Source organism: Microtus pennsylvanicus, chromosome X (assembly GCF_037038515.1).
Source record: "Microtus pennsylvanicus isolate mMicPen1 chromosome X, mMicPen1.hap1, whole genome shotgun sequence".
NCBI classification, from domain to species: domain Eukaryota; kingdom Metazoa; phylum Chordata; class Mammalia; order Rodentia; family Cricetidae; genus Microtus; species Microtus pennsylvanicus.
The window spans coordinates 92,405,984-92,432,265 of record NC_134601.1 but is presented as its reverse complement, the minus strand read 5'-3'; the positions used below and the strand labels follow the sequence as shown (position 1 = coordinate 92,432,265).

The 26,282-nt window shown below is 40.5% G+C and overlaps 2 protein-coding genes across 21 annotated transcripts in view; both read right to left on the bottom strand.

Annotated features, from left to right (window-relative positions):
• The window catches only part of Arhgef9 (Cdc42 guanine nucleotide exchange factor 9), a 303,108-nt gene that overhangs the window by 106,865 nt on the left and 169,961 nt on the right, over positions 1–26,282 (bottom strand). For 3 of the 20 annotated variants that reach the window (XM_075958740.1, XM_075958729.1, XM_075958741.1), the window contains exons 1-2: positions 19,147–19,271; positions 18,574–18,618 (exon numbers count right to left, since the gene is read on the bottom strand). The exons of 5 other annotated variants lie outside the window; for them this stretch is intronic. In XM_075958740.1, coding sequence (XP_075814855.1) covers positions 18,574–18,618; positions 19,147–19,155 — 54 coding nt within the window. In that variant the 5' untranslated portion in view covers positions 19,156–19,271. 12 more of the 20 variants (XM_075958730.1, XM_075958742.1, XM_075958746.1 and 9 more) reach the window with 10 other exon arrangements.
• LOC142841751 (uncharacterized) lies at positions 19,339–19,518 on the bottom strand. Its single transcript, XM_075958751.1, has one exon. It carries the CDS (start codon positions 19,516–19,518, stop codon positions 19,339–19,341), a length of 180 nt encoding a protein of 59 aa, XP_075814866.1.

Sequence of the window (26,282 nt, the reverse complement as noted above, 5' to 3'; positions counted from 1 at the left end):
GACCCTGATTTTTTTATCCTGACCTCTTTCCCTCTTCTTGGGACTCCTCAGATCATAGGTCCTTCCTTCCAGGAACCCTCTGGAAAACCATCTGAGCTTCCAAGTATAGCCCTCTCCACTCTGATGATTTTGACTGTTTTCCAGGGATCATGGTATCCTACCAGCTACTGCCCATTGGCAGATCATAGACTGGCTGCTCTCAACTGGAGACCCTTTAGTCTACCCAATAGCACAGAGACAGGGGTTACCTACCTGTTTTCCCTGACACAACCTCTTAGTTGTTTTCTGCTTACCAGAAATCATAACCTCTTCCTAGCTCCTCTCCCTCTCTTTAGGACTAGCCAGATCATAGATCTGACCCAACCAGAGGCTCTCTAGCTCTCTTACATGGCATAGAGACACAATAAGCTATTTGTGGTACTCAGCACAAGTACCACATTCCAGTCAACCCATGGCAGTAGGGATGGGATGGGGTGAGGGTACAACAGATCTATCCTCCAGGCCCAGGACAAAGGACACATCTTGTTCTACAACACAATCTAGTAAGTCTACCTGATCCTACACTGCCTACACCATTTTGAATTCTTACATTACTCTGAGTCTCATAAGGACTCCAGCCCAAATTAGTGAGCCTCTTTTGTACACGTCACAACTTCCAGGTTTGTGTCTAGTGGTACATCCTATGGACCAGCATAGCCTGTTGTGTCCACATGAGATCCACATTCAATGAAAGAAGCACATATGCCCAGGTCTCATTTGAAAAACAATATGAAAAATCAAGACAGTATGTCGTTCCCCCAAATTCACTAGCCCAATGGAAATGTTCTACAATGAGAATTACCTAGATGAACCAAAGGACACAGAACTTAAAAGGACAGTCATAATATTGATCAAAGAATTCACGGAGTTTAAAGAAGACACAAATCAAAGGCTCAGTAAACCTAAAGAGAATGAATTCAAAGAAAATGCTTGATCAATACCCAAGAAAATACAAATATAAGTATAAATGAAATGGTAAAGACAATCCAGGACTAAAAACCAAATCCAATAAAGAGACAGAAATGTTGAAGAGAAACTGAAGTTGAAATTAAGGTGAAAATGAAAAACTCAACAAAATTGAAGACTCAGGGGAAAGTATTGCCAGTAGAATGGATCAAGTAAGGCATGAAATAGACCATAAAGCAAAAAAATATACAAAATTAAACACACACACACACACACACACAGAGGGGGGCAGGGAGGAAAGGAATGTTCAGGAAATGTGGGACACCATGAAAAGAAAAAAATCTTTAAATTATAGGCACAGATGCAGAAGAAGAATCCCAGGTCAATAGTAAGATTGTCTAGAGGAATTATCTATTTACCTAAAATCACATTTAATACATGTAAGTCTGTATATCCATATACATAAAAGTCCATGTGTTTTCATTTGGGTGGCTAATGCTCCCAGCAAGATGCACAGACTATGTAACAGCAAACCCAACACCAAGCATAGGTAGCTCCCTTTTGACATGTTAGTAAAGGTTGTCCAAGCCACTCCCAAAACATTCTAAGTTCTTGCTGTTGCCATTTGTTGTCTCACAGAGGTTGAAATAAGTCCCTATTGCTGAAGACATCCTGCACTTCAGACACAGGGCCCAGAGTTCCCTAGGCTGGAACTTACCCAAAAGCCTCCCTGAGGACTAGCTTTCATAGTACAGTAAGATGTCATGCAACCTACAAAAGGAGGGAAGCAGTCAGCAATCCTACCCAGCTATGATGCCTATGAACCACAATAACCACCAGAAAGATAGGGTAACCCTTAAGGGTGCAACAGTGTCACAAATATCAATAACCAACAACTACAAGAGGCGAATTATGCCTGGTACTGGAAAACATGGCCAACTACCTGGGGATAGTGAGGTCATGGATTTTGGAAGAGAATGTACAACTATCACATTACTAAACCAACATAATTCCTTATTACATTCTAACTATTTATCCTTTTACTCACACATAAGTATAGGTCTCACCTATCATCAAGAAAACATCCCTTTCCAAAAGGCAGAGATACAGCTACAACACAACTAACTGTACCAGAGGCTCAGAGATCACAGCAGAAGAGGGGGCAGAAAGAGTATAAAAACTGGAAGAATTGGAAGTTTGCTGTGAGATTGCATCTTCTAGAAATATCAGAGAAGCTACAGCAATAAATCTCATCAACATGGCTACCTAAACAAGATCTCAACACGGACACCAAAACAAGCTAACATGAAAGGAAAAAAATCTCATGGGGCCCCAACACTAAACAAAGAACTTTAAGCAACTAGGGAATGCTGAGAGTGGAAGAAATAATCTTTCCAGGAGAGAGGCCCCAAATTGGTTATCCGATGCCAAGTGATCATATACATAGAAGTAACATTGTATGAACTGAGTAATTTGTATTTATATGTATTAGTAATACACACGCACACACACAGCAAGAATGAAAAAAAAAGAGGCCATGTTTTGAGAGAGTACATGGAAGGGATTGGAGGAAGAAACGTGAAGGGGAAATGTAATTCAATTTTAATTTAAAAAAAAATTGAGAAACAGAAAATTTAAAAGAAGTGCCATGGGGGAGGGTAAAGAGCTCTGGAGATGGGAATAATGAGATATAGGTGTTATGAAATGGAAAATGAAATATGGGTGCTATAATTGGGGCAGGATAATGGAAGACAATAGAGGAAGAACAAATAGCACTAAGGATTTTTGAAACCATAATGAATATTAGTTTATGCTTACCTAAAATTACATATACTACATATAACTATACACACACATTTTAAAGAAAGTTATGTTAGTTGGGATGATAATGCATCCATCTAGAACTAGTAACTAACAAAAACCCCAGTATCAGGCATGAGAAACTTCAACCTTCTTTTGAGTTGTTGATCAGAGAAGTCCAAGAGATTCCTAAAACAATATAGGCTACTGCTGTTTACCTTGATGCTTTCCAGAATTTGATGACTGGTTCCTATACTGGAGACACTATACTCATAGAATTTTAGCTGGATCTCAGCTGAAAGATTATTGAAAGTAATCAATAATCCTACCCAACTGTGACACTTATGAACCAAAAACATGACCAACAAGGAAAACATCCTTAAAGGTATAATAGTGGCATTTACATCTTGCTGGTAATGAAATACTTTCTAATTGAACATAATACCCCTTCAACAGGAAGAAAATCATGCCTGGTATTGAAAATTTAGCCAACTACCAAGGGTCAGTGAGATCATGGATCTTAAAGAAGAACCTACTACTGGCACTTTACTAATATAATTATAATTATATAATTATTACATTAAAGAAAGACACAGTCAAATGCAAAAAGTAACTGACTTTGGGGTGATCAGCTCCAAATAATATATCTGCAACTGATACATCCTCCATATAAGGTTCAGAGAACATGAAGGAAGGAATACAAAGATTATAAGAGCCTAGGACTAAGAAGCCTGCTGCAAGACTGTGTGTTGTTTAGATGTAAAACGGGAAGCTGGACCCATGAAATCTCAACAATATAGTTGCCCAAATAAGACCTGAACAATAACAACACCAGTAGACATACCAGTGTGTATGAAGGAAATGTCATAGAGCCATCCCTAGATGAAGAGCTATAGGCAATTAACGACCATCGAGAGAGGAAGGAATACCCTAAATGGTTATCCAATACCAAGTGCTGAGCCCTAAAAACATACATCAAACAACACTAAATTGATTCAGCCAGCTGAATTTACATATTTATTTGCATGTGTATATGTAACAGTAATTAAAAAGAAGAGGTAATGTATTTGAGAGGGGGCAGGAGGCAGGACATGGAAAGGGTTGGAAATGATGAGGAAATTATTTAATTATAAACTCAACACAAACATTTTTATTCTCTAATATTTTTCCACAAGCGAATAAGTTTCACGTAGGGGATTATCACTTTAGATATTTCTGGTAGTAGTTTCTTCACAGTTCTACACACATTATCCCCTCATTACTACAGCCAGTCCTTGCTTTGTCCTCTTTTCCAGCTCTCAGATAGATCCGACCCTTCTATGGATTGAGGAGTATGAACATCTCAGAATGAAGGCTGAATACAGACACCCCAGAATCTTCCTCACAACCAGAAATGTAGTCTTAGAAATTTCTAGCTCAAATTCAATCTGAAATGCAACTGCTAGTTGAAAAACAAATGAAATAAGAATAGGCTATGTACAAGTCTGGCCTAATTATTTACCGTAATAATTTGGACAATCCCACCACCTGAATTAGGTTACGTGATTATCAACTTGACAAGACATGGAGTTTTCTAGACCAGTCTCCAGGTACACCTATAAGGGATTATTTAGATTTAGATAGCCTCTAGGCATATTTTGGGAGAATGTCTTGATTAGATTCATTAAGGGGAGAAGACCTACCATGAATGTGGGTAAGACCTTTCCAAAATCCAGTGTCTTAGTCTATATAAGGAGAAAGCTAGATGAACACATCCATTGCTTTCTGCTTCCTGATTATGTAAGACATGTGATCAGTTGCTTTAAGCACCTGTTACCTTGACTTCTCCACCATGATGGAATATACCCTTCAACTGTAAGCACAAATCAACACTTTCTCACTGAAGTTGCTTTTAGCAGGTGTAGTGGTATGAATGAAAATGGCCCCATAGGCTCATATATCTGAATGCTGGGCCCACAGTTGGTGGACTGCTCACGAAGAATTAGGAGATGTGGCATTGTGGGAGGAGGTGTATCACTGGGAATGAGCTTTGAGGTTTCAAAAATCTACACCAAGCCCAGTCTCATGTCTCTCTCTGTCTCCTGCCCACAGATCTGGATGTAAAGTCTCAGCTACCGCACTACTACAATGCCTCCCTGCTCCTATGTTTGCCCTATGATGAAAATGAGCTAACCTTCTGGTGAGCAAGCGCCTAATTAAATCCTTTCCTTTATAAGTTGCCTTGGTCATGGTGTTTCTTCACAGCAATAGAACAGTGATTAAGGCAGCAGGGTACTTTATCACAGCAATAGAAAAACAAATAAGACAATCTACTTTAATGAAAAGATGAGGTTGTCTTTGAGCTATTCTGCTATCTTGATATTTTAAGCAGGTTTTAGAGGCAGGAGCAGGAGATGGGAACAAGTAAAATTTAGAAGTATATGGGGAAGGCAAGATAAGTGCCTGACTACCCCTGAACTGACTGTAACTGTAACCTGAATGAAATCCTAACATTTCAAACAGTACAGACCCACTTCTGATGTTTCAAATAACACTTCCCATATCCTTTGTCAAAATGTATTCTTATAACCCAAATCCCATGAGATGTTACGGTTAAGCCTATTTTATAGAACAGGAAATTGAAGTACAGTTAAATTTTGTTCACAATATCTGGGACTGGGAGGGAACCTAAACTATATATCCTAGTTCCTGATCGCCCCCTCAAAAAAAAAAAGTAGAGAAAACAAAGTAGATGGCTGTAAGTATAAACTCTTTGAAATATTTTCTCTCGTGGAGCCAAAACTGACACCCTAGGATGCTTCCTCAAGCAGAAGGCAAGTACAGGCAGTCTAGGGTTGCCTTTCTTGGTTTTAGGGAAAGATCGTGTCTGTGATGCCTCCCTTCAGTCACTTCACTGACCTCCTGATGAACCTCAGCTATTTGATCACGTAAATGTTGCAAACCCGGTGTCTTTCCTAGCAGGCTGACTTGACATCAAAAAGCCATGTGAGTGGAAGCAAAACCAGCATGACTTTAAGCAACCTGACCCTATCAAGCTACATTGCCTGACTTCCCATGGTCCCTTTTAGGATTCTTCTTTCTATGCCACTTAAGCCAGCTCAAGGACAGAGGAGATGCGGATTTTGGGGTGGAGATCAAGTACATCTAAAAAGCATTTTGAATCTTAGAGACTCAACATCATTTGAGGGTAATTGTCGTGCTTTTCAGAAGTGGACTGAATGAGACCCAGACAAGCAAGTGGAAACAAACAGGCTCAGCCCAGAAAGGAAGAGTATCAACTGGAACTCCTGTTGCTTGAGGTTGAGTCCAAAGCTGATAAATGTCTCCAGGCTTTAACAGTCAATGGGAACGCAGCAAAGGTTATGAAGCTCCTTCTGAAGAGCGGTTTCTACAGGTGGTACACATCGGTTACCTGTCACACTGCTTCCCACCCTTTATCCAGTTTAGGGTCACCTGCTTCCAGCTCCAGACTGCAGTACCCAAAGCCAAAAACTCTTCCTCTGGACACCATGACCTGGTTTCTAGCTTGAGGAATTCTAAAAATAGTAGGTCCTCTTTAATGGGGACAAATGGCCTAAGCCGCTGTGCTTAGGGTCTTAGTTGTGATCATTAAGATTGTGACTGGTCTGTCAGCCCAGATCTAATGCAAGAGTTGGGTCATTGACCAATGGTGTCTGTCTTTATGCATCTTATCACTCACCCTCAAACCTCCCATCAACAACTCAGATATAAGTTCTGAGCCAAGGTATTATTTCAGCTCCAAGGAAAATGAACTTCAATATTAGGTTACTTTATGTTTTCTAGGATACTGCTTTATAATTGCATCACTCTGTAATATTTTGTAATTAGACTGGGATGAAGGAGCAGGCTTTAGATTTCTACATTGATCAGTGCCAATTTGCTTTTTTTCCATTCTTTTTATATCTGCCTGTTTACTCACCTCTGGGGTCTCACATCTGAGGTTTGTTTTCCGTATGGAGCCTGCCATAAGGAAAACAAAACCACCTTTAACATCAATTTTATTACTTTTCTTCCTGCCTTCCTATGCCTGATGGCAAAGATGAAGCAAAGAAGGCCAGAGGACGCTGATAAGAGGTCCAACAGAGATGACCAGAAACCTGTCATTATCGCTTAGAAGATAAAGAAAGCCAGAGAAAGCTGATAAGACGTCCACCAGAGAAGGCCAGAAACCTGTCATTACCGCTTAGAAGAAGAAAGGTACACATCCGGGTTGGCCCCAGGGTTAGGACACATTCTGCACAGGTGTGTAGGGCATATGTGAGTGTGTCCTAGAATTGTATTCAAGAATCTCTCATGTTTTCATTGTGGAATGGTTTTCCAAGTGTGTCCTTAGCATTTTGTCTTTCAGGAATCTAAGTGTGTGCCCAGGGATGGGTGTTAAAGCATATTCATTCATGCATCTGAGTGTGTTCCATGTGTATATAGGTATGTAGTATACACATGTTTAAACATTAAAATATATGCAAGTATACCACATGTGATCCTGTATATATCTTGCTTTTGCTGAGAATGTTCAAATGTTAGAAGGGCAGTGAATATTTTTTCTTTATGTATGCAAATGTGAAAGTACTCACCAACTGTGTATGCCCTACGTATCCCAAGTGTATTCCACATGTGTGCCTGAGTGTGCTGTATGTATCTCAAGTGACTTGAGTGTACATGTGTGTATTGGTATGGATAAAGGGCACTACTGGACAATGAAGCTAAACCAGTTTTACTTCCCAACAATTTAACAGTTTTCCTTCAACACTCCTGGGTCAATCTGCACAAGAGCTAGTCAGAGAATATGGGTTCAAATTTCATTTCCAGTAATTTATTGAGAGAGATCCACACTGTGAGTCCAGCAGCAAGTACTGAACAGATACAAGTCACTGATCAAATACCAACTTGAAGTCTTCAAGCAGTTGCTTGCCTGTGCTTATGCTTCAACTTCCTAAGCAGCACTAGGAAGAAACAGGCTTAATGTGTGACTTCTTTCTCACTCATTTAGTGATTCCTCACCGTAAGTACCATGGGTTAATTTTGTTTCTCCCTACCATAATATATCAGAATGCAGATATGTAACTGTAAATTAGCATTTGAAATGTCTTATCCCAGTTAAATCCCGTCTAGACAAAGGAAAATTTCTGTCAGACATCCAACACCCATTTTCCCAGGGGCCTTCGTAAACAGGAATATAAGCTTAAACAAGGCCTCAAAAGCATATGCTATTCAATGAAGTCTAGGGAAAATATGTATGGTTTATCTCAATCATTGTACCTGATAGGAGGTAGGGCAGCATTTTGATCTGTTTTATGAGACAGAGTCTCACACTATAGAAATGCTGCCTAAAACTCACTATGTAGTCCAGGAGAGCATTTAATTCATGGCAATACTCTTGACATAGGCTCCTGAGTGCTGGAATTATAGGTATGAACCACGCAATGCCTGGATTAATGTTCAGACTTTAAGATCAAGGCCCACTCTTTAAGAGCAAATCTCTATAAATCTTCAGAGAAAACATCCCAACTAATCAGGGAACAACGGGCTACCAAACTTAGATAATTTTTCTACATGTGGTAAGGCTTCTTGGGTATTCTTAGATAATAGATATGCGGACAGACTTAGCATACATGGGGTACCTGAAATGCTAGCTAGTGGCTTAGTGTTAGCAAGGCTAGAGCTACCCAGTGGTATCCTCCACTCGGTTCTTCCTGATGTCTTGCCTAGCTTTTTATTAATTATTATTATTATCATTATTTTGTTTTTTGAGACAGGGTGTCACTGTGTTATATAGTCTTAGCTGGCCTAGATCTCAATCTGTAGGCCAGGCCCCTGAACTCACAGAGATCTGCCTGACTCTGCCCCCCAAGTACTGGGATTAAAGGTGCCTGGCTAACTAGTTTTTATTAAAAAAGAAAAAGACCTAAATAGAAGCAAAGGGCACAAAGCAGCTTTAGGATGAGTTCCTTGTTCAAAGTATCCAAGGACTAGGAATAGCTAGCTCTGCCTAGCATACCACCGCTTTTAAAGCACCACCGATCTGAGTCAGTAAAGCAATACAGAACTATGATGGTTCTCATTTCTTAATTATTATTGTGGGCTTTTTTTGGGTGGGGGGTAGTCGGGGTCTACCTGCCTTTCTCAAGAAATTACCAATCTCCGATCTCAGGCTCCACTGTTCTCTCACCCGTTTTTATCTTTTTCATCTACCCCCAGAGCAGGGAGGAGATATTTCCGAACTAAATGACAGAGTTAAAGATGGAGAACAGTCACTTCTTCTATGTAGGTCATTGGTCAAAAGCTTGTGATTTCAAAACAACTCCAAATCATATTAAGAAAACCTAATAATATATACAACAAATCTTAGCCAAAGATCTGGGGGCCAAGGGCTGTTTTGTAATTGCAACGTGCTTAGGTAGTTCAGGCTTGAGGGACTTGAAAAGGTGCTAAATAATAATACAATTAATTTGGGCTGCCTTCCAAACTCCTCTTTTAGCTTTGCAGGAGAGAGGGAGAGTGAAAACTGGTTTGCTATTCATAGCAACATGTGTGTGGCTCCACAGAGAATAGAGCTGGGGATAAATAAAAGAGAGCTTCGTGTTGAAAAAATTACCCCAGCTTTTCACCACGAATCCAAGCACAGGATGGATCATAAAGCCTTTTCTTTCCAAGAGACAGAACAAGAATACTCTCTGCTACGGTGGAGAGAAGTTAGTTACAGAGACAAATGGAGTTGTTCAAGGGCACTCAGTGACTGGCTTCCTATAAGCATGTCCTCCGTATTCAGGGAGTATGGAGTATCAAACCCCTCCACTGTATCAGCCACCCACAGATCTCTCTGCCCTAGAAAGCTCTGAGATTATGAGGCTCCACTTATAAGTGAGGTTATAACCTCAGAGAGGTTGTCTTGCTCTGCCCATTGTCACAGACCCCAAATTTCCATGAAGACATAAAGGTTTCTAAAGTCACCTCTGGAAGGAAAGACCAGAGTGGTTAGCACATCTGATGGGTTCGGAACTCGCATCATTATTGAGAAATGCTCTAGCTTTAGCCTTACCACAATTGTTTCGTGTTTCCCTAGGCAACTATTGTCCTCCTCAGCTGTCTAGTTCCTCAGCTTCCACAGTGAGAGGATTAGACCTAAGACAGCTCTGATGTCTCCTTTGTAGTCGATAAAGTTGTCTGGAATGACTAAATGACAATGTAACTTCCAGTTTGAGTCTAGATCAAGCTGAAAGCAATTATATAATAATTGAGTCTTTGCATCTCATTTCCCTCCATCTCCAGCATACCTCCTTGACAAGGTCACAGGAAAATTCAGGTGACACAAAATCTGAAACCCACTAAAAATATAGCCTAACATCAAACAGGGAAAGTCAAGAATCAAGTATCAACCAGTGCCTGTTCCTTTTCCTTAAAGCATATGGATGGTTTAGGAAATCTTAAGTATTCCTGTGCAATTTAATCTTGATTTGCACATCACTTGGCTGGTTGCAAGATCCAAAATTATTAATAAACCCCTCCACTACCGTTTCATTCTAAGTACAAAATAATGTCATCATTAATTGCCTTTGTTCTGAGCTCCACCACGGTGCCTAGTTTATCAGAGGCCCTCCTAGAGACACCTCGCTCCTCCTGTGCCTTTATTCGAAAACCAAGGCACCCACTACTCAACCCTCTTGCCAACCAGCAGCATTCACCAAGAGGAGGCAGGAAGAATGTGGGTGGAGGAGAGGCTGTGGGAGGCTTAGCTAAAAGTAACTATTGCCTTTAGGCACCACTCAGAGTGGGTGGGGGTGGGATCTTAGCACATCCTCTCTGCAGCCAGCTGGGCATGGAGGTGCATGGCTTCTCCTCCTCTAATGAAGGCAGGCAGGCGGAGAAATCGGCTGCCAGAGCCATTCCAAGAGCTGGCTGAAGATGAACAGTACTGGCCTGCTCTGGGCCCTGAGGGTGAGATTACTCAGCATAGGGCTGCATCCACGGCTTCTTTGCCTCAAGAAAGCTAATGTGGTTTACAGAAGATTCTGTGTTCCTGCCACCCTTTTCCCACTGCCTGGCACCCAAAGGCCAGCTCCCCTCTGGGAGGTTACATAATACTCTTCTTCTCTCTTCAGCTTTCTTACTTCAACCAAATCTCAAAAAAACATTCAGACCCCAGAAAGTATAGATCCAGAATCCTGGGGAAAGGATACTGGTTTACAATGGCCAAGAACCTGATATGAGGAATCAGGACCCATCACTGCAACCTTGGACACCGGATCCCAACTGGGTCTTAGTTTTCTTCCTTGTATGAAAGGAGCGAAGCAGTGTACTGCAGACTGGTCAGGTATTTTCATCTCTTCCCCATAAGCAATTCTAACCTTAGCCATGCACCCATCCATGGGTATTCTGTCTCCCACTGGGAAAAGGCATCCTTCTCCCCAATCCCCCTAGTAAGTAAGGTATGCATTGACAAAGTGATAACCTGGACCTTTCCAGTCTCTTCTCTATTCCTGTCATAAGGTGCTTTGAAACCAGACCATTCAACATTTTCCTGTCTTATGTAGATTTTTTTCCTTCCTTGAAAACATGACTCTTCAGCTGGGCGGTGGTGGCGCACGCCTTTAATCCCAGCACTCGGGAGGCAGAGGCAAATGAATCCCTGTGAGTTCGAGGCCAGCCTGGTCTACAAGAGCTAGTTCCAGGACAGCTAAGACTGTTACACAGGGAAACCCTGTCTCGAAAAACCAAAAAAAAAAAAAAAAAAAAGACTTCTCTTCTCTATTAAAACCACTTAATTTTAGCAACATAGAAACTGAGATAGAGACCTTGATCTGGCGGCAAGGTGGGTAAAGAGTCATAGCCTGTTCTATTGGGTTAATGCTTTTTCTAGTACTTTCTTCTTCTACAGGTCTGTCTTCTATATACTGTCCTCTGAGCAAGCACACACAACTCTGCCACTTTTCTCCTATCAACTCTCAAGATACTTGCTAGAAGCTCGGTTGTTCAAAGTAGGCCAGCAACTAGCACAGAAGACTGGCAAAGGCAGGGAAGAGCTAAACTCGGACACATTCCTCTCAACTTCTACTCTTGTCCCCCTCTTTGGTCCATGCTTCAAAGCCTCTTAATGACTACTGCAGTATGTCAGAGGGCCCCTTTAATTCTCAGAGTTGTAACTACATCCTAACCACAATGTGACTACACACAAGGCAATGCAAGAGGTAGTGACGGAGGGCTGAGTTCTAGGTCAGGCACTACCTACCACTTCCTTTGGTGTAACATTAAGAAAGTTGGCTTAATCCTTCGGAGTCTCGTTTCCTAAACAATGGAGTTGCTAGGGGACTTGGTTGAGTATCTTACTTATATACTACTGGTAGTACTAGTACTAACCAAATGAGTGACTTCTTAATGTTCAAAGTGGCTCTAAGCTGTCAAGGCAGCCAGTCCTTAACTCCTGGGTTTCTCCATACCTATGAGACTGGTTCTGTATTTATAAAAGACAACTCTCAACTACTCATATGACTTATCTTTTTAACAAGCTGCATCCCAAACTGGCATATGACTACTACTCAAATCAGTAAGGGATTCCTTTCTTTCTCAATGGCCAGAAGCTGGCTCAAAGAATGCAATCCAAGTTTCACTTGCTACAGAGAAAACCTATTCCAAGTGTAATTACAAAGGCAGATCTATTACTTCCATAGCCACCCTACGATTCCAAGGCTGCTGAAATGAACCACTGTATTACCTGCAGCATTTAAATAATATTAAATAGAAAGTTAGCACTGATTATTTGAGATGGAAGAAATATGTGAAACCATCTAACTATCCTTATTTTGCAAATGAGGAAAACAAACTTCAGAAGGCAAAAGTAATTTATTTATAGTCACTTAGGAAACTAGCAGAATATGCATCAATACAGCAACTATACAGAAAATGATGTTACTAAAAGATTCAAACTATCAAACGATAAAACTGATTATAGTTGTTCCTTGGTATCCCTTGGATATTGGTTCCTGGACTTCCTTCAAATACAAAAATACAATACCCTATGAATGTCATTCTTTATACTTTATTGTTTTTACTCTAGTACTTGGGATAGAACCCAGAGCTTCACATACATTGAGCTGTAACACTGTGCTATACATGAAGCTCAACCTCCCAAGTTTTTTAAAACACCTCTAGACTATTTAAATAGCCAACACAATGTAAATGCTATAAAAATAGTCACTACACTACATTCTACATATGGATTTCTCTTCTAATTTTTTCTATTTGTGGATGCAGTAGAACCTGTAAATACAGATAATCGACTCATTTTTCAAAAAGTAGTCTGGTACCACACTACTCCTTGCCTAGAGTAGAGTCTCCTTGAAATGGACATAAGCCTATGGAACTCCTCATGGCTCCCATAATTCCTATATATTGTTCGAATCTGCAGATCTTTCATATTCATATATATATGAAACTACAATCAGGGCAAGCTAATACTTCCTCTGAATCATTCCACCCCAGCCACACTTTCCCATCTTTGGTCGCTTTTAGAAAAATATTGATGTGAAAGGCACACTGTAACCAACTCCAAAAGAGAGAGTCTATGAACTCTTAGTCTTGTTAATTCCCCAAGGTGATTCTAACATATAGCAAGGCAAAGAACTACTGGGTTATGGAAAGAATTTGGCAAAGCAAAAAGGAAATCAGTTTTAAAGCTATATCCATGATGGTTAACATTCCCGACAAGCAAAAATTCCAACTATGCGACTGACCTTCAGCTAAATTCTGTACCCAATTAGAGAATACCTGATTTGTGGACACTGAAAGAAATCAGGGCACTGTGGAGCCTGCAATAATACTTACCAGAAGTGAGATGCCAAGCAACATATTATTTTTCTAATGAGACCATTAGTTTGACAGATAATAGCTATAAATGCGGTGTATCCTTGTGCCCATAAAGCATACAAAACAAATCTCATGCAATTTTGTCCTCATCAACACAATGGTAGGACAGATAATGGCACTAATAGATGAAGCCAGCACTTATTGACCAAACACATAGAAAAACTGAGAGACTCCAACTTCAAAGGAGGCACTATTAAGATATCAAAGGAGTAATACTAATTTCATCATACAGAACAGTCTTTGAATCAACTTGTGTAATGCATTTTCAAATTTCAAATAATGCAGTACTACTAGAAATTGCTAATCTTTTGTATATTAACAACTTCAAACCTCCAAAAGTCTGAAACAGTACATACACATAAAAATATTTTAACTGATACAGTGCTGGTTAAACCCAAATTTCTTACACAGAATGAGAAAAATTAAAACTCACAGAGTTATAAGAATAGACCAATCAAAACAAAATATGACAAATTTTGAAACAAAAAAAAAACCTAAACTGACTTAAAAGACCAATGTCCAAAAAGGACTGTACTAAACCCAAAAGAGTATGCTGCGTATCTGAATCGGCTGGAGGAGGTTTACATTGAATCATTCATTTCCTAGAAAAATCAGAGCCCCTGCATATTTGATCTTAGCTGGGTGCCAGGTTGAGCAGCATGATCAGTTTGAGGAGCATGGTTTTTGTTGTTGCTCTTGGTTTCTAATTTTTGGTGCTGGACTAGGCAGTCGAGGGTCTGTGAATATTAGACAACCTACCCGATCCTGGCTAACACATCTGAAAATCAATATATAAAAGAATATGTGCCTCCAAAAGAGCAACTGCATGAAAGCTTAGTTCCTCCAAAACCTTTTGTATCTTAGGTTTCAGCAATTCACTTTGGCTTTTACCTTGAAGATTCAAAATAGTGACATTTTCTTTTCATAAGATTGGCTAAACACAACTGTTTGGTGATTTTTTCATGACATTTTATGGACTAACTTTTTTTTCTCAAAAGTACTATATAAATAAAAGGTATTATAAAGCACTAAAAATGTAAGCATGCAAATCCAGAGGAGTCACGTGACTTCAGGAATGACTCATCCACACCCCCCTCTTCAGCTGACCCCTTTCAGCTTCACACTGACTGCAAAAGATGAACTCTGATGTTCCTCCTTCACTGTTAGAAAGGCACAAACTCTTCTCACCTTTACTCTTTTCCACTGTAAGTCAGGGAACAGCAAGCATCCCTGCCCATTTCGAATGGCTAATATGATGTGAAATTAGAAAAGATGTACAACCACTTTGCAAACTTCATAGGACCATGCATTGACAATGTGTTACTGACATAGCCATTAACAGCTTCTTTCCTGGAGGCCTTTCTCCTTTCTAGTTTTTCCACGTTGTACTTTGGTGCCAGGGCAAAGCATAATGAATTAAATATTCTAGAGTGCTAGATCCATAGGGACAGAAGGAGACACTCTGGGCACATATTGGAAGAACTAAGCTTTAATAAAGGATTCTTGGAAAGCCGGAGACATAGCCTAGAGAAGTTGCAAAGCTTTAAATAGGGTTAGAAAGGGCTAGAAAATCGAAGATTTGCTTCCTCCATTACACTTCTTACCAAAAAAAGCGACTAGATATGTATGTAGATGCTTTGCAAGAGGTATTCTGGGAACAAAGGCTCAATTTTCACATTGCACACCATGGGATCAGAGGCAATGGTAGGTAGCAGATAAGCTAAAGAGGACATTACCATCATTGCTACCACCACAGTGTCTCTTCTGTGACTCTGAATCTGAACCTCACCACACATTGGGACATCTCATCCATAACTTTATTGTGATCCCTAAGCTCTATGAAAACTCACACACACACACACACACACACACACACAATCACACAGGTGAACGAGAGCCCAAGCCCGATTCATCACATCAGCAATCCAAACGACTTTCCTAACTTGCTCCACTTCCCAGTCAGACACTACTGAAACACAGAAAAAGAACATTCACAGCTGTCATGCACTACAGCTGGGCTGGCAAGCTTCCCTGAGCTACAAACAAAATTCCAGCAAACTACAGAAGCAGATATTGCAGGTCTTGACAGGTGAGACCTGTCTTGATGAATAAAATATGCTGGTCAGCTCGTTCTCACTAAATTATCACTTCACTGTCTCACTGCCTAAAGCCAAAAATTGCTGTAAAATGTTTCTTTCAAGACCTACACTAAAGGCAGGCAGTGAAATGGCTCGGTTAATCTTCAAAATGAGGGTAGTAAGTAAAGAGAGAGTGGAACTCGAACCATTTTCCAATAAACAGTCACCATGGAAGCTCAAAGCTGGGCTCTCCATGTCCTGTGAACATAGATTTTGTTTTTATCTTGTTCTTCCCTAAAGAGCATCTCTTCCAGTTTTGTTGGCTTCCAGCTTCTGTTGAAGAGAGACCAGAGTGCCTGTACCTTTAAAGAGTGGGCTCTGAAGCTCAGTGGTTGCAGGGTGATTCATGGGTTACTAGGATACCAGTATAAGGCATTTTATTTAACTCCCGGGTGGGGAGCTGAGGGCTAAAATCCCTTAGCATGGATTTAGCACCCTCCCAGTAGCAAAAGCTTATCCTTTATGCAAAAGGATAAGAGACTAAGGAAGGGAACTAAAGGGCTTTATAAGAAAAAGTTTAAACAAATCAGAACTCAAAAGCCTATCCTCTTCCTTACATCTCAAGCACTTAGGGTGACAGATGAGTGAGGAAAAGGGAAAATTATGAAAAAGGCAGAAAGGAGCAGGAATGTGTCTCATTTTCTTACATTTCCTTCTCCTGGTGCATGCATTCGCATATTTGAAGGGGAAATATAAAGACTTTAGAAGGCACAGAATTAAAGTCACACCAGCACCCTGTTGTCTACTCCCTAAACTTACTTCTGGCTGCTCTGAGGTGGCTTGTTGTCTCACTAGTAACAGCTCTTGAATTGAATTTGTAAAGTATGAGCCTTTATACCTTAAATTATTGATGGCAGGGCTCTTTCAAAGTCCTCCTCTATTCTAGCCTGAAAGGCTTTAGGTGATGACAGGACACATTCATCCAGCCCTAGCGAAGGCTCTTTAGAACTGTGCAACTCGATGCTATCTTCACAGATTCCTACACCAAACACTCTCCATCCACACTCAGGAGTATTTGCAACCCCCCCACCACCACACACAGATGAATATGCACCTACATCCACAAATATACTGACACCACCACACCCACATCCATTCCCAAAGGCTTTCTGGCAAGGCTTTGTCAGGCATTTCATGACATTACTTAGTCATAAACCTGGGCCAAAAACTAGCTATAGAAACTCCTTTTCCCTTTAAAATAAAATAAAAAGTCAAACGCATTCTAATGTTGGAGTTCCTATTTCTTGACCAGGTAGCAAACAACAACAACAACAAAATCCCTTAGGGAAAAATGTATTCTGCAGATATCAGACACTATATATATTTTTTTTTCTCTCCCAATCCCTTTGGTTAATAATTCATTTTCCTTTTCATTTCCCTCTGACTTCAAGCCCTTATGGGTGCCCAAAAAATCACAGAATGCTAGAACTTCGAAGTCACCTGGAACAAAGATTTCCAACTGTCAATGTTATAGGGAACCCCAAACTCACTGGGGAGAGAGGGGGAAAAGTAGTCCACTGTCAAACAACCAGTGAATGGAGAAAACAGATCTGCAGCTACCCAGGATTGAGCTTTTCTCCACTCTTCAAGATTGTCTCAAAAACAACAAGCTTACTTTAAATATTTCTCTGAAGCAAACAAGTAAGAAATTTTAAAAAAATTATACAAGATTCTCATTTGAACGAGGTTCTTATTTCCACCCAAGTGGCCGTCACAAAGAGACCAAAGGATGCTAAATATGAAACCACTGCTAGCAAACTTCTCAAATCATACTTCTATCACGGTACCAAATAAGGAGGAAAAAAAACCAGCTCAGCTTCTCACAGTGAGTCAACCAGATTATACCTTAAGGTTCAAAACCTCAACTGATGCCATTAAATAATGTTCTCTTGGTCTATCAGGACAATTTCAATGCCCCCTCAATAACCATTTCCAAAGAGACAGAACAAGACCTGAAAATTGACAGCATAATGCTAGCTGATTTGCACATCACACATGAGCATCCACCCACATGAGTATAGCTAGAAGCATGTGTGTGGGCGTGTATGTGGCATGATTCACTGCTGTATGAGCCAGAAATGGCACCGTTTCAAGTCAGGTAAGCAACGGAATGAGGAATATCTGCCTGCACCAGCAAAGAGAAAGAAGAGCAAAAAAGAAAAAAGCAAATACTATGTACACACTGGTATCAGAAACAATTGTTTACTTAGCTTTGCCAAGAGGTATCTCAGCAAAAACAGAAATATATATGTATATATAATATATGTATGTATATAATATATATGTATGTATATATAATATATAAAAACAGCAATAACAGCAAATACAACAATGCCTATATAAGACATATCTCAAATTGGAACACCAGCTAGCTCACGTTTCCCAAGCTCGCATCCCATTACACGTCCTTTTTTGTGTTCAAACTCTTAATTTAGCACATTACATACTTACAGTTGCATGAATGTTTCAGAGACCTCTGTTCTTAAGCAACAAACAAGAAAATAAATCTCATCAGCACTATCAACTTCTATGTAAAATAGTTCATGAAGACCACCGCAAATGGTATTAACCCAAAGGAGCCAAGCCCAATACTATTAATACCCAATACTATTAGTCACAAACTATATAAGATGCCGGATTTTGTTTTCTGCGTGAGACACAGAAAAAAAAAATCCTCAAACTCAAATCATGGGGTATAACATCTGTAAAAATGAGCCCAAACATCTTTTCAAAATCCTCTCTTGCTAATTTAAAATGCAAAGAAATACTTTTTGTTCTACTCCGTGATAGCAAAGAAAGTGACACTTACTGCTTTAGCAAATGTTTTAGCGGTGGCAGCTTTCCAAATCAGAAACTGGAAACCCGGAACAGCAAAATTGAAATTCAAAGGACACAGTTACTAAGTGCCAACTCAAGGCACCCCAGTGTGTCACTTCCCAAATTCTTGCTCCTCATTTAGAGACTATTTTCCATAAATCCGTTTCTTGCATAGGTTTTTCTTCCTCTCTAAACAACCAGTGCAAGACTTTCACCAAATGCCAAAAAATTCAGCATGCTCTTCCAGAAATACTTTCCTCCAACCCCAGCCCCAAACAAACCCGAATGTATTCTGATAGCAAGAGAGAAATTTTGATTAAAATTTCATAACAGAGTTCAAAGGTAGTTTTTAAGAGAATGAGTTAACAAAACATCACAAATAGCAAAGCCACCTTAACAGGACACAGCTAGTTCTGCAAACGTCACATAAAGAATGCATACGAACATGCACACTTAAACAGAAAACATTTCTTACCAACAATTTTACTCAAGCAATAAGCAACTACACTCACAGGCAAATTTAAAAGACAAGACATGACAAAAGATTTAGGGAGAGATAATATACCAACGTCATACATATCACAGCGAGGCCATGTTGAAGCTCAAAAAACGTTTTCCCCCCTGAGTAAGAAAGCTTGTTCTTTCTCTCCCTCTCTTTCCCTGTCTCAGACTGTCTCTCTTGATTTTTTCCCCCTCCGAGGCTCTTGGGATGAAATCAAAGTGAGAGTTCGCAACAGCTCAGGTGGCTGGACTCCATTCAGCGCGTTCCCAAGAAAAACATGAGTATGACATTGACAAGCAGGAGGACTACAATCACGGCAAAAACGACTACAGTTTGCACATCCAGGGTCATGGTGCAATGCAGAACACTGTAGTGTTCCAGGTGGGGGGCCGGCAGATTGGGAGATGTCAATCTCTGTTCTGTCAGACTGTCCATACAGCCACCATGCTAAAAAGGAAAGGAGGAAGTCAGATGGTTAGGGAAGGTCTGGGTTTGGCCCCCGAGTCTGGTTCGGGGGAGGGAAGGGGGTTGGAGGCAGGGGCTCTTGCTTCCCTCCCCCTCGCGGGACTGGACTGATCTTTCTTCGCTAGCTGAGAAATCTTAGCTTGAGCTGAAGACAGCAGAGTCCAGCATTCTCTCTTGGGCGCCAATGAAAAAAATCAAAATCCTGCTTTTCAAAAAGAAAGGCAAAAAGAACCTATCGGTTCTCCAGAGCCTTCTGTCTGTCCGGGCATGCGTCCGTCTGTCTAGTTGGCTACCGGTCAGTCTCAGTCTCCCCTACTCTTTCTAGTTCATTAGCTTTCCTAAGATGCCTCGTCTGCTAGCTCTGTTAAAGGGATTCCAGGCTACCAACCACTCTTCCTAGCCTTTCCTAGCTGGCCCTCTCCCTCTCCTCTCCCCACCCCCACCTCAGCCGGTAGGTTGCCTTTTTATTCACGCCGGGACTGGGGGCGCCAGCGTGAGTCGCTGACAGAGACGCCGACAGGAGAACAAGCCAATAGCAGATGCAGCAGCTGCTCTGTTCGGTGCCCGGAGGCAAGACTTGAGCTGGTGTGCTAGCAGTAACAGCCAATCCGGAGAAGCCAAGGCTCACAGAGTCTCCTCTCTCTCCCTCCTCGGGAGCCACCAACAGTCAGTTTTTACGTGGGGGTGAAGAACTTGTGGAGGAAGGGAGGGTAAGATACTGAAGGACGAGGGAAAAGACTGAGAAAGGGGGAGGAAGCAAAGAGAATCAAATGAAAGGGAAATGGCATAAGAAAGAAGAAGGAGGAGGGCAGAGAGAGCATGTATGGGAAGCAGAAAAAGAAGGAAATTTGGAATAGGACAAAAGAAGAAATAGAGGATATGGTGAAGAAAGAGAAGGGTGAGGAAAAGCCAGGATAGAGGATGGAGAGAAGGGAGAAGGAATAGGAAATGCGGGTAGGTAGATAGGTAAGTTGGTGGGAGGCATAAAACTTGGGAGTCCCTCTGGAGCACAGGCCAATAAGAAGCAAATATGTGTTTGTCCACTGCCTAAACTAAATTACTCACAATCAGCAATAAAATGTCACAAATCAGTGCTGAGAACACAACCGTTGGAACACCAACTTAGCCACAATTCAATTCTCTTTGGCTTTCTCTGCTCTGGCTGCTCTGTCCTTCTCTGCTTATAGTTTCTTCATGCTACAGTTAACACGCACTCTCCCAGCCTTCAGAGTACGAAGAAGGAGAGCTAACTATGGGTAAAATAGTTGCTATATATAAACTCTGAAAAATCTTGCAATCATCGCTGTGTTCAGTGTTTACAACTCTGTGCCTACATCTAGAGGGAAAATGTCTTGAACTAGAGGCCAGAAGAGTTCAAATTGACTCCTAGTTTTTGACTGTGTAATTTTCAGGCAACTAATTTACCTTCTCTGGGCTTCCTTCTACATTCTGCTGCATAAGAAATAACTTTTCTGAGAGTAAAGTGCAATCCCAGAATTCCAACTGCAGAAGAATATGTGTAATTTCTACAACTGCCTGAGTCCTCAAGAAGGAAGAACTCTCATATATATATATATATATATATATATATATATATATATAATCTCTCCAAGCCTTTCATGTTTTTAGATTCCTATGACCTTCAGAGTCAATGGGTAGATAACAGGGGAGGGAAAAAAGAAAGTGGATTAGCTAGAGATCTAACAAACTTGATTTGCAACTGTTAGCATACGATGGATTCTTAACAGGAATGGGAACTGTTTGCTATTCTCTAGAAGTCTTTGAGACTCAGGCAGTCATTATCTTAATTAAATTATTGGAAATTCTGAATGGGTACAAGTCATAAATAAAATAGTCTCGAGCCCTTTGGGATAGAATAAACTCCAAATGAGACCACGCTTTACACATTTTAGCTCATAGAGCAGTCACTTGTGAATGATTCTTGAGAAAACAAAAACAAAAAGCCTGAATCAGATCAAATTTTTAGATCCAATTATCAATTACCAGACACACAGAGAACCAAAGGGGGTGGGGCTACTGCAGTACAGTGATTCTGATAATAAAATGTACACTGTGAGAAACTACAAGATCAATAATCCAGTTTTCACAAACAAATTTTGATCTCTTCACAAATAACTCAGTGGCCTGAGGTAGAATTTGGGCATATTAGGTACATGTGCATTTATGACATATGAAACACCTAGAAATCTGAACATAAATCAAATAATAATGTTGAAGAATTACTATTAAATATTTAGATATGACGATGGTGACTAACAAAATAGGAGGACTAAAGGTAAACCTTTGTGATCTTGGATATGGTGTCTTAATTACGGCAAAAGCACAAGCCACCAAGGAGAAATTAGTTAAATTTAGTTAAAATTAGTTAACAGCATCCAAATTTAAAACTACTGTCTTCAAAGGATGCTATCATATGTGTGGAACCCCCCCACACACACACACACCAAAAGAGAGAAATCCTTGCAAATAGCATCTGACTGGAGACTTGTATCTAGAATAAACAACGAGTTCTTACAACTCCCCAAAAGAAATATGACTCAAGGGTTGGTGGGATGGCTCAGAAAGCAAAGCTCTTGATGAGCAATCCTAACAAATTTGATCCCCAGAGCCCATGAAAAGATAGGAGACGGGAAGCAACTCCACAAATTCGTCCTCTGCCTTCCGCGTGCATGCCACAGCATACACACTCACACAATAATAATAATTTTGAAAAAGAACTATGAGCCAGCTAGGTAGCTCAGCAGACAAAAGTGCTTACATCCATCCAATCCTGATGGACTGTTCTACATCCCTGGAACCCACACATTTAAAGGAAAGAACCAATTCTCACAAGCGTCCTCTGACCTTCCCATGCCCCTCCAATACATTATAAATAAAATATAATAAATATAATGTAGTACAATCATTAAAAAGAAATATAACCCAATTTAAAACTCATCAAAGGATCTGAATAGCATTTATCCAAAGAAATGGTCAATTAATACATGAAAAGATGTTCAACATGGTTAGCCATCAGGGAAATTCAAATCAAATACGGGAAATGCAAATACAGGATATTCATTACATCATTTTTGGCAATGAGATACAAATTTACACTCACTGTAACAGTTTAAAACAAAATGCCAGATAATGAGCTTAGGGGTATAGCTAGGTGGCAAAGAGCTTGCCTGGGATGCAGGAGACCCTGGGTTGGAACCTAGAAATACCAAAAACTAGAACTTTCATACAGTTGATAGGAATAAAAAATGATGCAGACAGTTTGTGAAATAGTCTAAAAGTTCCTCCAAGTTAAAAAAAAATTAGAATTAGCATCTGATTAAAAAAAAACTCCACTCCTAGATATATACATAAGATAAAGGAAAACAAGTCCACACACAAATTCATATATAAATGTTCATAGCAACATTATTCATAATAGCCAAAAGACCAAAATAGTTTAAGCAGTTGAATGGTATACATTTATTCAATGAAATATTATTCAACCATAAAAAGAAATATTGCTTATTTGTGATTCCGTTAATCTGAAACACTCATGTATTTAAGGTAATGCTATTTAGCAAAGTATCTATTTCAGTTATATACAAATATAAATGCAAATATTAGTTTGTGATGTGAAATGCACATTTTTGATAAGTAATAGCCAAAACAATTTGACATCTACTTTTGTAAAAAAGAGACATGGTTTCTTTATTATGTGCCTCAGGCTGTCGCAGAGAGCCGCCCTACCTCCAACTGCTGGGATTAAAGGTATGCACTACCACACCCAGCTTGAAATCTGCTCTTAGATTGTTAAAACAAATACAGACTCTCATGACTGCTATATTCCATATAACTAGAATTTTCCTCTAAAGAGTTCATCCTTATCCAGTTCTACTTCTGTGCTGGCTACTTTTCAATTTGCTATAACCAAAGTCATCTGGGAATTAGAAACCTCCGTTGAAGAATTGCCTGGTCAGATTTACCTGTAAGCCTGTCTGTGGGACATTATCTTGAATGCTAACTGATGTAGGAGGGACCAGAACGTTGGGCAATACCATTCCTAGACAGGTGTACCTACACTATATAAGAACACTAGGTGAGAACAGGTTTCCAAAAGCCAGCTAACTGCCAGGGACTGGTCCTGATCTCACTGCTAGGAGCCATACAAAGAGACCAAGCTATACAACTGTCAAACACATGCAGTCAGTCCCATGCAAGCAAGCTCCCTAACTGTTGGTCCAGTGACCAGGAGCACAGGTCCGCTGTCTCTGTGGGTTCCTAGTCATTAGTGAATCCCTAGATCCTACAATCCCTCTTCCCTTTCTTCAGCGGGAGCTTAGCCCAGTGCCTGGCTGTGAATGCGTTCCCCAAACTGGATTGGATTACCTTGCCCAGCCTTGATGCAAGGGGAGGAGCTAGGTCCTGCCTCAGTTGAGTGCCAGGCTTTGTTCAAGTCCATGGGAGGCCAGCCCCTTTCTGAATGGGGACAGAGGAGGAGTGGAAGGGGAGGAGGGTAGATGGGGAGCACGGGGGGGGGGGGGGGGACAACTGAGAAGAGCCGAGAGAGGGTAAACTGCGTTGGTAGGTAAAAGAAATGAAAAAAGTTATTTAAATAATTTTTTTAAAAAAATTTAAAAATAGAAAGAAAGGTAGCTGAGCATAAGCCACTGAACAAGCTAGAAAGCAGCATTTCTACCTCCTGATTTCTGCCTGAGTTTCTGTCTGTCTTCTCTCAGAGACTGACTGTGCCCCAGACGTGTAAGATGAAACAAACCTTATCATTATCTAAGTTGACTGTGTTTGCCATATGGAGCAGAAGAAAACTAGAACGACTTCCTCCCTTTCTCTGACCCCTCACCCTATGATAACCCAGCTTTATCCCTAGGTTTCCATAGAAACAACTTCTTGGGAAAGTTTCAACCCCTGTCTTTCTCCTATGGCTTCCTCTCTTTCCTAAAATGTCCCACTGCCTTAAAGACACCATTTACACGACCTGTCTTCAGTTTGCACCTGGGCTTTTCCGCATCTAGTCATTAATGTCGCGGCTTCTCCAAATCCTTTTAATTTCAGCTCTTTTAGCCTCTCAATTCCATACTGCTCTTCAATTCTCCCGAAGCTTGACTTGCCACCTACATTACACACTCATACACTTCCTTTCAACAAATTCGTTGGGCACAGTGGAAGATAAAACAGACAGCGGCCTTTGATTACAGCTCAGCAGATAACTTACGTCTCTGGTGTTGCTACTCAAGGAGCTCTCCTGAAGTCCAGGATGAGACTCCAACTGCTTTCTCATCGTGTCCTTCTAAATGTCTCACAGGTACCTCAAAGTTAATAAGTCGAAAGAACAAAGTCATCTCTCTCTACTGCTGACAGCATTATTCTTCCCCTTCAGTTTCCTGCCTCTTGAGGATGGCATTTACACAACAAAATAGCTAGAAACAATTCGTACATCCTGTCTCTCCTTCATGTCTCCAAAAAGTACCCGGTATCCAGAATCCATTGATTTCCTTCACCCTCAATTTCTTTCTTATTTGTCTCTTTTGCTTCCTCTTGCTACTACCTTTTCAAGGGTTCTTCTTCATCTCTGGTCTATTACCATCCATTACCTGGTCCCTAGTGTGACTCTGCCTCCTCAGCTCTGCCTCTACTCTCTGGCCCAAATTATCTCTCTCAAAGGAATTTTGTTCTTATTAATCCTATGATGGATAATGTGGATTATACTCTAAGGTAAAGATTGTTTTTGTATATAGCCAGAAAGCTCAGAAAAACAAATCCAAAAACTACTCAACAAACTCTCTCCTTTTCCAGACTCCATGGTAGCCAGCATTGTGGATGTGCTAATAGGAGATTTGAAGGTAGAACCCTGGATCATTTCTGCTTCTGTTCCCAAATACCATGGTGAGGACACTGGAGATTTCTGTAGCTTTCTTACTATAAATCCTAGTGCCTGGTGATTATCTCTGCACTTTCTGAGACCCAGAGAATGGGCCATTTTTCTTTATCTGGAAGATATGAAATAGTCAAAACAATGGCAGCATCTTGATTTTTGAGAAAGCAGATAAAGTAAAGCAATCCCAGAATCCTTGATGCCACACCTTGCCCCTTGTTGCAGAGGTAGGAATTACTCTGGCAAGGTTCTGGGAGTCAATCTTGCAAGCGCAGCTCCAACCTTGCCTTTCCAGCCCATGCATCAATTTGGTAAACCCTTGATTTTTCTATATTAAGACACGTTCTGCTGAAAACAACTAACATGCTTCATTTCTTCCAGCTGAGACTCAACTTACATAATTCCTTAGCGCTAATGCCTTCAGTGGCTCCCCACTGCTCTTAATGACAAATTCTAGAGCTGACATACAATGTCCTGCCCACACGGTATTCTTTGATCTCATTAACTTCAGCTTTTACGAGGGCACTTGCATTTTCTATTTCACAGTTACACAGAACCTACAGGGGTTCTGGTACTCTACCAGGTTTTTCTGGCCTCACAGCCTAGGTAAATTGTTGCCGTCTTCCCATTCCCTGATTTAAAGCTCAGTTCAGGTGTCGCCTCCTCCAAACAGGCTTTCTCTAACCATAGTTTCTTCAACCATGTTCATTACGGTGTCTAACATCTATCAAGTACTTCATAATCATTTATTAAATGCAAGGATGTTGCCTTCATCCACCAGCCTCTGCTCAAAGAGTTATATCTTCTGACAAGAGAAGCAAGGCCTTGTGGGATCACAGAGAAA

Excerpts from the sequence above, each read along its gene's own strand:
- LOC142841751 (XM_075958751.1), bottom strand. The coding sequence starts at position 19,518 with ATGGACAGTCTGACAGAACAGAGATTGACATCTCCCAATCTGCCGGCC.